We start from the raw sequence: 11,937 nt of genomic DNA, 5'->3' as shown, positions 1-11,937 counted from the left end.
AGAGAGAAGAAGGCCTTGACAGTGTTCTTCACTTTTATTTCCTTGCAGGCATCTGCGAAAGATTTCATAGAAAATATATTGTTTCTGTGGGCTTAGAAAGAATGTATTTTGTATAGTTTTCTTTCTATATATATATATATATATATATATATATATCCAGGTTCTTTGCACTGAGTCCACAGTTCCCATTCATCAACATATTTAGTGTTTCCAAGTTTATTTTTATAAAAATCTCAGGCTTGAGTCAATCAAAAGGAAGATATGTAATTTGGACATGATATTTATAGAACTGGAAAATTAATGGTGTGGCAGCAGACACTTGCATGCTTATAAATCCCAGCTCAAACTAATCTAAAATTTAGATTATAGGTTGTGAGAGTTAATCCAAAATAAAATTATTTTAAAAAGTTAAAACAATATTATTATTTTTTTAAAATCAAATTAATTTTTTTTTAAATTTTAACCGGATCAACCGAGTTTCATTAGATTAATGCTCACTTAGTTTGACATTAAACCTGACCTGGTTCATGTTTTAAATTAATTAATATATATTTTTGTCTCCAAAAAAAAATATAGCTAAAGCATGAAAATAAGTTGGAGAAGTAGCATGAACCTGACCCAGTTCATGTTCAATAATTTATCTTTTTCTTTAAAACTGTGGATTTCAGTTTCTATATATACAAAAAAAAGATAGAAGAAGCATGAAGATGGATTACAATAGATATATAAAATACATATCAAAACTCAAAAGAACTTTTAAATAGCTAGATTAATGGAATTAATTAGTAGAGGTTGCCAAACATGAACTCTCTCTCTCTCTCTCTCTCTCTATATATATATATATATATATATATATATTTCCACAGCCAACCTCCACCTGCATGCCAAGGAAGGTATATGGCTGTAATTCATTCCCTCATTAATTGGGACACATTGGATCAAAATTAGGTCACTAATTACAAAATGGCTGTTGATTTTTAATAACTACTTGTTTAATTAAGCAGATACCGACATGTTTCTTTTTATAATCGTCTCTCAAGATTTTGTAGCATATCTTTGATGGCAAGTACGTATAGATCAAATGCCATATCATGCTCCAGCACGTAGTTAATTTATTAATTACATTAATTAACCTTAATTATGAATTCATTGTGGATTCGTTAATGTTGCTTTTTGCCCCTCAGCTTTTGGACCCATTAAGGGTCATTATCAGCGTGCCTTTATGACCCCACAAGGTGATAGTATAAGAGCACAGTGATGACCTACCTGTCCTCCTTTACTTTTATGTGTCCTATCCTACGCACCCTTTTTTAAGATTAGGTTTTAATTCTCCAGGAGTGATGCTGCTTCCATCCCTACTCTGTTTCAAAAGAAAAGGGCCGATCAGAAATTAGGAGTTCATGAAGTTATGCATCATCAGACAAATATATTCACAACATTTATTTAATAAAAGCTTGTCTGGCATTGACTAGCATGGCTGCTTCCACTCACCAAATCATTCATAAAGAGATGGGTGGGGTGGGGATCAATGATGGGTAACCAAATCCAATTCTTGCCATTGGTTTACATTATCTCTCTTCGTCATATATATTGGGTAGTTGTTTTTTGCTAATATTGTAATTTATGGTCAACCACTTGTTTGTCAGAAAAAAATACCATTCGCCGTTGTCCTTTCATTAGCAAATCAGCGAGGGCTCAGAATTGTTGGCTCTTCGGAGGAAAGGTGTGGAATGATTTACTTTTTACCGACCGTCCACGAAGGTCCGGTAATAGTACTGGTAGGAAAACAAAAATCTGGATTTAGTTTCTCATGGAGAATGGGAGACAATGGAGAGGGACAAGGTTGGAGAGAAAAAAAAAAAAAAAACCCACTACACAGCTACAAAACGTCAACACTAAAAGCCCAGATGACACTCGATGTCTGTAGCTGGCTGCAGAGGGACACTGGATAACAGGTCTGCGATTGAGTACTTATCAATAAACCCTTGTATTTATAGATCTCTTTGAATGCAAGGACTCGAGATACTACTGCAGAGGATGAGAAAAATCCTCTGTAAAGTGGAGTACTATGCAAGACCATCATTATCTTGGAATTATTTTCCGTCTCTGACAGTGCGCACTCTAGCAGCCAAAACATTTAGTCTGCGTCCCACAGGGCAAAAATTATACGCGCATTGCAGAAGTTAAACTAATTTGAATGTAACAGGTGGTAAAAAAAAAAGGGGATTAATCCAACTGTGTTTTACTTAAGAGGTACCAACTAACATCCAATGTCTATTAAGGAATCCGTGCATTGATGCTTCGTTCATGTTTAGCGAGGTGAAACAGATAGTAAAGAGTTCTCGCAGTTGACTCGTTACTTGATAGTGCGTACACTGCGCATGTATTATGTGAAATTAAAATATACTGTTACTTTATGCAAAGTATGCCAAAAGTTCATTCTCTCTTGTGATCGGAACGAAAACTATGATGAGAACATGAATCAGATGCGGATGCATTTGGAAAGGGATTGACGAAGAAACAAGGAAAAATAAGTCTGTCATGCAGAAACAGATAGATAGATAGATAGATAGATTGCAATTCTGAAGGGGACATGACATGGATCTTTTTGGACTCAAAGCAGTATCTCGGTTCATACAATCAATGTACTTCAATTACTTGTATAATGAAGAATCAACGATAATTACAATTATTGATTTGCTTACCTCGACCAGGAAGGTTAGATTGGATCTCAAAAATGGTTTTTGCATTCCCGCTCCACCAGCATGAAGTGCAAAGTTCTTTACAAAAGCATGCTCAACTCTGTAAGGTCATCCATTGGTATTTCAAGACCTATAGAATCATGGTCTTGCAATCCATCCTCATCAATATTCAACCAAGAGCCGAGATCATGAGGCCCATCGAGGTCAGTAGATACTCCTAGTTCAATTGTATCAATTTCATTCAGCTGCAAGTTTGCAAAATCAATCGGTTCATTTGCTTCTTTGGGGGCATCCTGAGGAATGTTGCCAAGAGACATTGACCCCACGCGCTGTATTTTATTACTAGCATTAGCTACTGAATGAGCTGATCCATGAGGTCCATTTCCTGAATTCAATAAATGAGTACTCTTTTGCTTGGGCTTTGGTTTTGTTTTGCACTCGCCTTTGATGCAATCCAATGATGAGCGACTGGCCCCAGAAACAGAATTGCTTCTTGAATTATCCTTGCTCTGTTCTCTATCTCTATCACTTCTCTTACCCTTTACTCCACCAAGAGCAGCACTGTCAAGAGTGGATGTTACCCTTGATGAAGCGCTGCCAATAACATCATCTATAAGCACTTCCCTCTTCTTAATTCCATCAAAGTTGTCACTATGAGAATCGTATCTCTCAATAGTGCTAGAAACAGCACCTGGTGCCAAGAAAAGGAGACAGAAAGAATTATATGCTGCTGGTGAAACACAAAAGCAACTTAAAACAATGCTAAAAATAGTCAAAATTATCACAGTATACTATCAATATTCTTACATCGCCAGAGAGAGTGAGAATTTTGAGAAATGCATAGCACATTGTAAATCCATCCTCAGAGATAATTGATAAGTACAATCAAAGAGCACCAAAAAGATTTGACCTGATATACCTGATCCTCTGGCTTCAGCATGAATGTTAGAGACTTCATTACAAGTGTTACTAGCAGTTCCTGAGCCAACACAGTCCAAAGATTTGGCGTCCTTGTTGCATGAAGGTGCAGGTGCAGAGAATATGATCTCCTGTAGCACAGGCTCACTAAAACAACTGCTGCCAGTATCTTCGAATTTGCGACATCTAGCAAGTGTGCGTTTGCCAAAGGCCAATGCAACTTGCCTTGAAACCTTGCGGATGGTACTTTTTGAGGTATTGTTCCCACGACAAGCCTGTATAAATTGATAACAGAGTTTCAATAGTATAAAACAGATAAAAAAGGGTCTTGATTCTCATAATTACAGGGAATGTTTTGTATGACCAATCTGGAAGGGACCAAGTTACACCAGTTTTAAACTCCCAAAGGTTATTATGAGTTCTAACCTTCGATCTCCGCAACAAAAAAGAGCGTAGAAGTATTGCATTCATTTTCCATGCTTGTCCATTCCAGATTCTAATCTTGCACATTGGATTTATTGGAAAACTACAGTACAGCATAGATGTCCAAATTGTCCAGTTTTATGAAGGTGCAATTTGATTTTCTCCACTAGTAGGATAGGTAAATACAACTGCTATGCTATCTCAGAATAGCCCGAAAATTCTATGGGATTAGGCGACTAAACCATATGTCCACATGGAACAACCAAGCAATGTCTTTCAGTAACTAGCATGCAACTTCTTACAGACACAAACACAGCTAGGAACATATTTTTCCTTATTCCGCAAAAGAAAATGAGTGCTTTTTTTTAAAAAAAAAAAAAAACCTACATAGGCATAAAGACCTTTTATAAAATTAAAAACATTTCACTATCACAAAGTATGCACAAAAAGGCACAGGTTTCATTTGAGGACCCTAAAATAACACTTCACGCATGTGGCTATATTTCAACAGTTCTTTCAAGAAAAGTTCATTTAGGAGTGCAGCAAACAAGTAAACATGTTGTATAAGTAGGAATGCCCAAAAATCTTAATTTTCTTGATCAAACTCACACCCCTAAGATGCAAGGCTGTGTCCTCAATCTATTTGACAAATTCAAAGGTGGAAAAAAATTGTTGAGGTCCATATATGCCTGTCCTTAAGTGCAGGTTTTTTGTCCAAAAATATTTCTATCTCAATCAAAGGCCATCTAAAAAGATGGGGAAGCAAAATTGTAACTCTGTGTGGTCTAGGTTTGCATAATATAGCCATCCTTAATTGCTTAGAAGTTGACAAAAAGAAACAATGGCTCAACAGAAGACTAAAACAAATACCAGTAGTTTTCTGTAAGCCATCTGAATAAGTTGGTCCATTGCAACCTGTTCAACATTCCTGCAAACAAACAGTGTTACTTTGATCCAAGCAAAAACTCTATGGATTTCAAGAAAGCAGCACCTCACAAACACCACAAAACCTACCTTCTTTCCATATCTCTTTCTTTAGGAACAACTTTACCAAGTTTCCCTAGCTTGTTTTTCATTATTCCAGTCTGTCAGAAATGGAAGTTGTTACAAAAGATAACGAATCAAGAAAAAAGACGAAAAAAATGAATTCAAAAGAAAATAATTCACGTTAGTCAAAAAAAGAAGAAGAAAAGAGGAAAGAAACAGTGCAAACACTTTCTTCATTAAGAACAAATAAATAGAGAAAAAGAAACAGAGGCACACAACCTGCTGGTGCAGCCCTTCTTTAAGCTCCATTATATCTTGATTAATCACTTCCCCCTCTGCTAGATCAGGCTGCAGGAAGGCATAAGAAGCATATAAAATATGAAACAAAATTGAGGAACACACCATGATATGACTTGAGAAAAGACAAATAAATGTACAGAAAAGAATGTTTACCAATGTTTCTGGGCATAAACCAATACTCTGTAGCTCAAGCAAAAGCCGATCATCCAAACACATCAGCTGATATTGACCATCAGAGGAAGAAAAGCCAGGCATATTTATTTCTCTAATCTGCAGGGAACCTGGATCATTTGAACATATTTCACTGGCATGCCCGGCATCTGAATGTGAAAAGTCATCATCTACTGGCCACTGTTCATTGCTATGCAACGAACTGGACATGCTTGGATTCCCAATTGCATTTGATGCAACACTCTTATCACATGAAAGTCTATCCAAGAAACAACTCTTCTGTGTCTGAAAATTCACTTTTGACTCAACTTCAGATTCCATTCTGTCTCTATCTTTAGGTTCAATATCAATCAGATTACATGAACCACAATGAGAATCATCACTGGCATAGTGAAGAGACATGTTCTTCGCTTCACTTTGTGTGTAAAATTCTTCACTTTCATCTTCTTCAATTAAAGCAGAAAGAACTCTTTGGTATAATGGAGCGACCTTGTCCAAACTTCCCATTTCAACTCTTCCACATAAAGAAGTTGTTTTGGCTGATTCTTGATTGAAGTCCTCCCCTTGTCTTCTGCCAGGACATACTTCTTTGTGCACAAGAACACCCTGATAGAAAAAGATCTTTTTTAATCAAATTTCATTCTCACATTTTTCTTTCTTTCTTTGTTTTTTTTTTCCCAGTTTCATTTGAGTTTACTTAAGATTAAAATAAAACTGATTTCTGACAGTTGAAAATCCGTATCAATTCTTGAACAAATTGGAGGTAAACCACAATGCAATTTATAGGAATGCACAAGAGAAAAAGAGACAGGATAATTAAGGAATAGTACCAAAACATTATATGTTGCGCCAAGCATTTGAGAAAAACTCTCATCAATCCCTTGTGCAGAAGTTAGCTGAACAAACCACAAAGAGCAACAAAGCAAGAAAAATTGTAAGTCTCTGATTCATAAGCGTTCACAACATCCCAAATTTATCAAAGCATCCCACTTATTACCTCCTGCTTCAAGTAGGACATATCCTCTATGCTTACAGGAGCAAAATAAGAGTCCATCTTCTTCCAAAAAGGACCAGAACAGGCAAGCTCTACAAAAACAACCATTTTTTAAGACGAAGTTTATTCCAAAAACAGAGCTGGCTTTTATTGATAAGCTTAATGAAAAGGTAAAGATGCATACCACTAGCTTTCCGAGCAGAATTGGCAGCTGAAAATAGTTCTTCATGATCATCATCAGATTCACCTGTGAATAATATGTCAATGCATATTAGAAGAAATTGCAGCCCATATTTAAATCAAATGGAATTTGTACAAAGTTATCTGCTAAATTTCTACCATTTTGAATTGCTTGCATATGCATAGACAAAATAATAAATAAAACCTGAAACTAAAAAAAAAAGCACAAATTCGCTGGAAGATGTAGATGGCCATTTGGTATTTATTCAAGCTGAGTATCTTGGTAATGCCAAGAAAAGAGGGTTTGTCCATTGGGAAAAACACTCTCATATAATTTTGTCCTTGCAGCACAGCTTTAAGATTTACAATGTTCATCATGCACAACAGTGTTTCTACACCTATCACAAATCTATAACTGCAAATTCCAAATTTATTGTACAGTTATTAATTAATAGTACCTGTAAAATCTAAGGAACTGCTGTTGGGCATTGGTCCAACACGCACTGCAGCCTTCCGATCTTTCAACTTTTTGGAAGGTGGACGACCAGTTTTGCTGATTCAGAGAAATATATATAAGCTTCAAAATTCAGAGCAGGGTCTAAAACAAGTTCACACTATAATTTGATCAACCAATAGGTTGCTTAGTAGGGGCAGTTAGGAAAGACACCTTTTATTCTTATCAGAAGCAGCCTTTGAACTCTGAAGTGGCTTTACAGCTGGAAGATTCTCTAACTTCTCCCTTACTGGATAAGTACCTGGCCTTGTTAAAGATGACCCTCGTCCACTCCTTCCTTGTCTCCGCACACCATCCCCAATTTCATTCGTTGATGATTTATTCTTCCTAGCAGGCAATACAAAAGTTCCAACTTTCTGACTTGCAGACAGAGAAACCTCGCTACCATCTGTTCCTTTGTCCTTTGGTTTATTCTCTCCAGCTCCCGATTCTTCACTTTCAGACAACCCAAATGGAGATGGAACACTCTCAAGTTCCCTCTTGAATTTTGGAGTGTTGGTATCTAGATTGCTGGCAATCAGAGATCCTTTGGTTCCAATGGAAGAAGTTCTAGCACTAAATTCAGAAGTGGGAAAACCTTGAGATGACATCTGAGATTCAATATGGTTTGAACTAGGAGCCATTATATTTGCCCTCCGTGTGCGTAAGTTTTTGTGTGGTCTCTGACCAACCCACTGAGCCATAGCATGTGAGGATGAGCCTGCTGGCATTTGACCCTTATGGTTATTTACCACTCCTGGCAGTTGGATTTTATTTGAACTTGTAGGCTGTTCCAAACCTTGAAGGGATGTGGGCGAGGGCTGAACTTTAAGTGACGAATCTAGCAGCATGATGGACCCAGTACGCGGTGCCCGGGAAACCTTTGCCTTTATCACTGTATTAGGAGTGCTTGCTGAATTATCCTCGTGAATATTTGGCCTGATAAACAGCACCACATACCAATTAATAGCCTCACAAGTCAATAGCAAACCATCTTATGTAACCTATTGATACATTTCTACAAAAGAGTTAGTTATTAAAGATGAAAATACATACTTATTTGTTCCTTTCGTCACAACCTTATGCTCTAAAAGAGCAATACGATTTCTTGGAAGACAACTGTCCATTTCATTCTTGAGGACTGTACTGGTATCTGAACTGGTAGGTTCAAAAGAATCTTCCAACTTGTTGAATCCACTGACTCCAGCAGATGACTTTGATCTGTAATATATTAGAAACCCATTTATATAACAAAATCTCTTTCTTTTTCTTCTTTTATCATGAATGTGGGAAAAAGCAGGAGCACAGTTTAATCAGTGGCATAAAAACAACTGGATGGCTACTTTCAAAAATAGAAAGCATAACTGAAAAGAAAGAATAAAGCAGTGATTAAACATGTGACATACAGCCATAGACACACAGAAGCCTTAAATAATTAGGAAACAATTTAGACAAGCATGAAATAAAGCAACCACTATATGCATCATAGCAGAAAAAACCAAACTTTCCTTCCTGAGCAGCCAAACAGTTAGAGCATAATTAAATAAAACCAATTTGGTAAATTGGAAAAAGGATATCAAACATGATTGGAACTACAATCACAAACACATATGACAGGCCTGAACTAAGTTTTCCCTCTTCCACCATTTACAGAATGGCTGGTGGGAGGATCAGAGGAAGGGAAGTGAAGGCAAAGAGGGTATAAAATACGGAAATGAAGAAGAATGTGAGGATGGAGTCCTAATGTTCACATATTTGGTTCTGTTATAGAGGAATAAGCCTGGCTTAATTGGTTAAAAGATGTAGAGTCAACATTAATGAACCAACATAAAATTCCTTCGAGAACGAAGCAATGTAAACCTAAAATCAAGACATTATACAACTATTTCCCCCCTCATTGACAACCCTGATTAACTATTTCCCCCCTCATTGACAACCCTGATTTAGGGTTTAAGAAATTTATTTTTCACCACTTGAAGGGAACTAGAGATTGTGGTATTTCATGTTCTTGGGAAGTTATCATAAGGAGCTAGAAGGGTTTGTTCTCTTCCCTTCCCCTTCCCTGGAAAACTCCATATCAAAACATATCTCCCCTCCCTTCTTTCACTCTAATACCCCATATCTTCCCTTCCCTTTCCCTGGAAAACTCCATACCAGAACATATCTCCCCTCCCTTCTTTCACTCTAATACCCCATAAAAACTCTTGCACACAACTCACCAGCCAAGCTAAAGATAAACCCAAACTTTGAGGAACATTTGCAGATGAAACTGCAAAAGCAGTCAGGTTCTTTGACTGTTCATGTCAGCGTCATTCATAAAACATATTACAAATATAATTACAGTTTCTGAAGAAATGTTTTTGCACCCGCAATTTTGAAGAAATTATGAAAGTTGTCAAAACACTAAAGCCTGGGCATTTAAATAGCTGGCCAATGTATTATATTATAGATGTTACATCAATCTTAGCCGTATTAATAATCAAATTTTCAATTCCTGCCAAGTTTTGTGAATAATTAACAAAATTTAGAGAGTTCAATTCCTTGGGGAACAACTTCAACCACTAGTTTAATCAGCAAAAGTGTAAGATGATATTATTCTTCAAAAATCATCAAGTACTCCATTAAAGAGCAGCAGCAATGTACTAGCATGTCAATTATAGATCACCGCTTTGGAAAAGAGAACCCAAGCAAACAATAAAGATACCAATACGATACAAGCTTTCTAAACATGATGTCTCCATTCTTACACTCAAAATAAAACTGTAGCAGATCCCTGCTATTAAACCAAAATGATAACATTACCAAAAAAATCAGTAATCATGTACTAACAGAATTACCTGAAACCCTGAGCATCACATCGCAACTTAGAGTCGGCACTCATCTTGGAAGGCATAGTTCGTTTTTGTTCTCGATCACAGTTTATAACTCTATTACCCATCACTCCAACAGAACGTTTCTTTTTATTTTTTGTTTCCCACCCTTCACCTCCAGCAGGCAATCTGCGGATCTTTTCTTCATACCGAACAGCACCACCACCAAGATCCTGGACCATATCTCCACTCTTATCCATTACCATATGTTGCCTTGAGTGCACCGAGGACCTACCATCTGCCTGGTAGCACAAGAAAAATTCTATCAAAACTTTGCAGAAAATATAAACAGAGTTAAAGCTAGAGTATACTACAGGGAGAACATAAATACTCTTGATGATCAAAGGGGGAGGCTGATTCAACAAAGCATCAAAGAAACTAACTGCCTACTCTCTAATCAAATATCTGGAACAGAAACCCACGCTGTAAACATTATGAAGATGCACAAAAGAAGAAAAGATATCAAAATCCATATTCAAGTACAAACCCGCACATCAGCCACTGAAGTCCGAGCACGCTTGTTAAGCCCAGTACTCTTGGTCCTGTCCTCCAATCTTTGAGTCATAATATCATGAGGATTTCTATGAATCTGACCTGCCACCTTTGCTACGTTCGCTAAATTTGACCTCTCATTCAATGAAGGCTCACTCCTTTGCCGCTTCTTTGAGCTTAAGGCTACCCTGTACCTTTCCAATTTAGATAAGGATTCACGCAACAGTTTTGCTCTGTCCCTGTTTGAAATACATGGCATCTTTAATAACTACTCAAAAGGTTTGTGCAGTCCAGCAACATATAAATAAATTGAACTACATCCTCAACATCATGATCTAAAGCAAAACATGGATATTCTATATTCATAAAGACAGAAATAGCATCAAAGAAAGAATCTTGAATTGCAATAATATGTGGTGGTCATTTCAGGTTTTCCAAAATATAAAAGCTAAAAAAAAATATCAGGGGACAGAGGACCTGTTAAGCACTACACGGTTTTTTTCATCATCTTGTTTATATCATGAAATACATGCAATGAATTTTTCCATGACTGCATTATCCCATGGAATCTCCATGTCAATCATGACACCTAACCATTATACTTACAACAATCTTATCATGAGTTATACCAGTAAAATCCCGAACCATAACATAAGCTAAAAAGTAGCAAAGAGATGAACAAAATACTTGGCCTTTCTAGAAGTATCTTGCACGCTTTCTTTAAATTGCTTTAGCTCCTCCGTTGCCACTGGAGGCATCGGCTTGGGATGCGCAACTCCAAACGAATGATCCTCTGACACACTACCAAGAGGAACTCCCAAAACCCTCCTCACCTCTCCAGACCGCGTATATCTCTGATTGCCTAACGTAATAGGCTCCAAAGGCACGCATTGTGTAACTGGTGGCATATCCGGTGACATTGCGGAACTTCCTTGATTTAAATTATTCCCGGAATTTAACATTCCGTCTTAACCTGCTAGAAACAAGAAACTAACTTAATAACACAAAGAGAAACGCTCAATTTATTTTCTTTCCACGCCATTTCTGAGGAACCAAACAGAAAATTCACAATAGAAAAAAAAACAGCTTTAAGAAGAAAAAACTGCAAGAAAATCGAAATTTCCACGTTAATCCTTAGAAATCAGCTACTAATTGCAAGTACAACAAAAATCCTTGACTTAATGACATGAAAAAATTAGACAAAATATAAATTTCAAAAGAGATGAAGAAAAACCCTAGCTACTAGTTACAGTCAAAATTATAAGAAATTACAAAAGGAAATCGAAGATTACCTTAGAATCGATAGAGTTAAGCTTCAATTGAAGGATTACTACTATTTTTTCTAGAGAGAGGACATTTGGGTATAAATTTTAGAGAGACGTGAGAAAACTTGATGGCAATGTCGAA

The 11,937-nt window shown here is 36.8% G+C and overlaps 1 protein-coding gene across 3 annotated transcripts; it reads right to left on the bottom strand.

Annotated features, from left to right (window-relative positions):
* Positions 1-2,542: 2,542 nt before the first annotated feature.
* On the bottom strand, positions 2,543-11,937 carry LOC133699264 (uncharacterized). Of its 3 annotated transcripts, none has more exons than XM_062122458.1 (16): positions 11,823-11,937; positions 11,218-11,503; positions 10,526-10,769; positions 10,006-10,280; positions 8,225-8,389; positions 7,343-8,107; positions 7,134-7,228; positions 6,680-6,742; positions 6,499-6,587; positions 6,332-6,397; positions 5,484-6,107; positions 5,310-5,378; positions 5,058-5,128; positions 4,914-4,971; positions 3,622-3,895; positions 2,543-3,393 (listed from the first exon to the last, which is right to left on the bottom strand). In XM_062122458.1, the coding sequence occupies exons 2-16, from the start codon at positions 11,490-11,492 to the stop codon at positions 2,783-2,785; spliced, it is 3,744 nt and encodes a 1,247-aa protein (XP_061978442.1). In that variant the 5' UTR covers positions 11,493-11,503; positions 11,823-11,937; the 3' UTR covers positions 2,543-2,782. The 3 variants fall into 3 exon arrangements, with proteins under 3 accessions (XP_061978442.1, XP_061978441.1, XP_061978443.1); XM_062122457.1 differs by having other exon boundaries at positions 11,218-11,506; positions 11,823-11,929; XM_062122459.1 differs by having other exon boundaries at positions 10,532-10,769; positions 11,218-11,506; positions 11,823-11,929.

This window comes from Populus nigra, chromosome 7 (assembly GCF_951802175.1).
Source record: "Populus nigra chromosome 7, ddPopNigr1.1, whole genome shotgun sequence".
Taxonomy (NCBI): Eukaryota; Viridiplantae; Streptophyta; class Magnoliopsida; order Malpighiales; family Salicaceae; genus Populus; species Populus nigra.
This window is presented reverse-complemented; position numbering and strand designations above follow the sequence as displayed.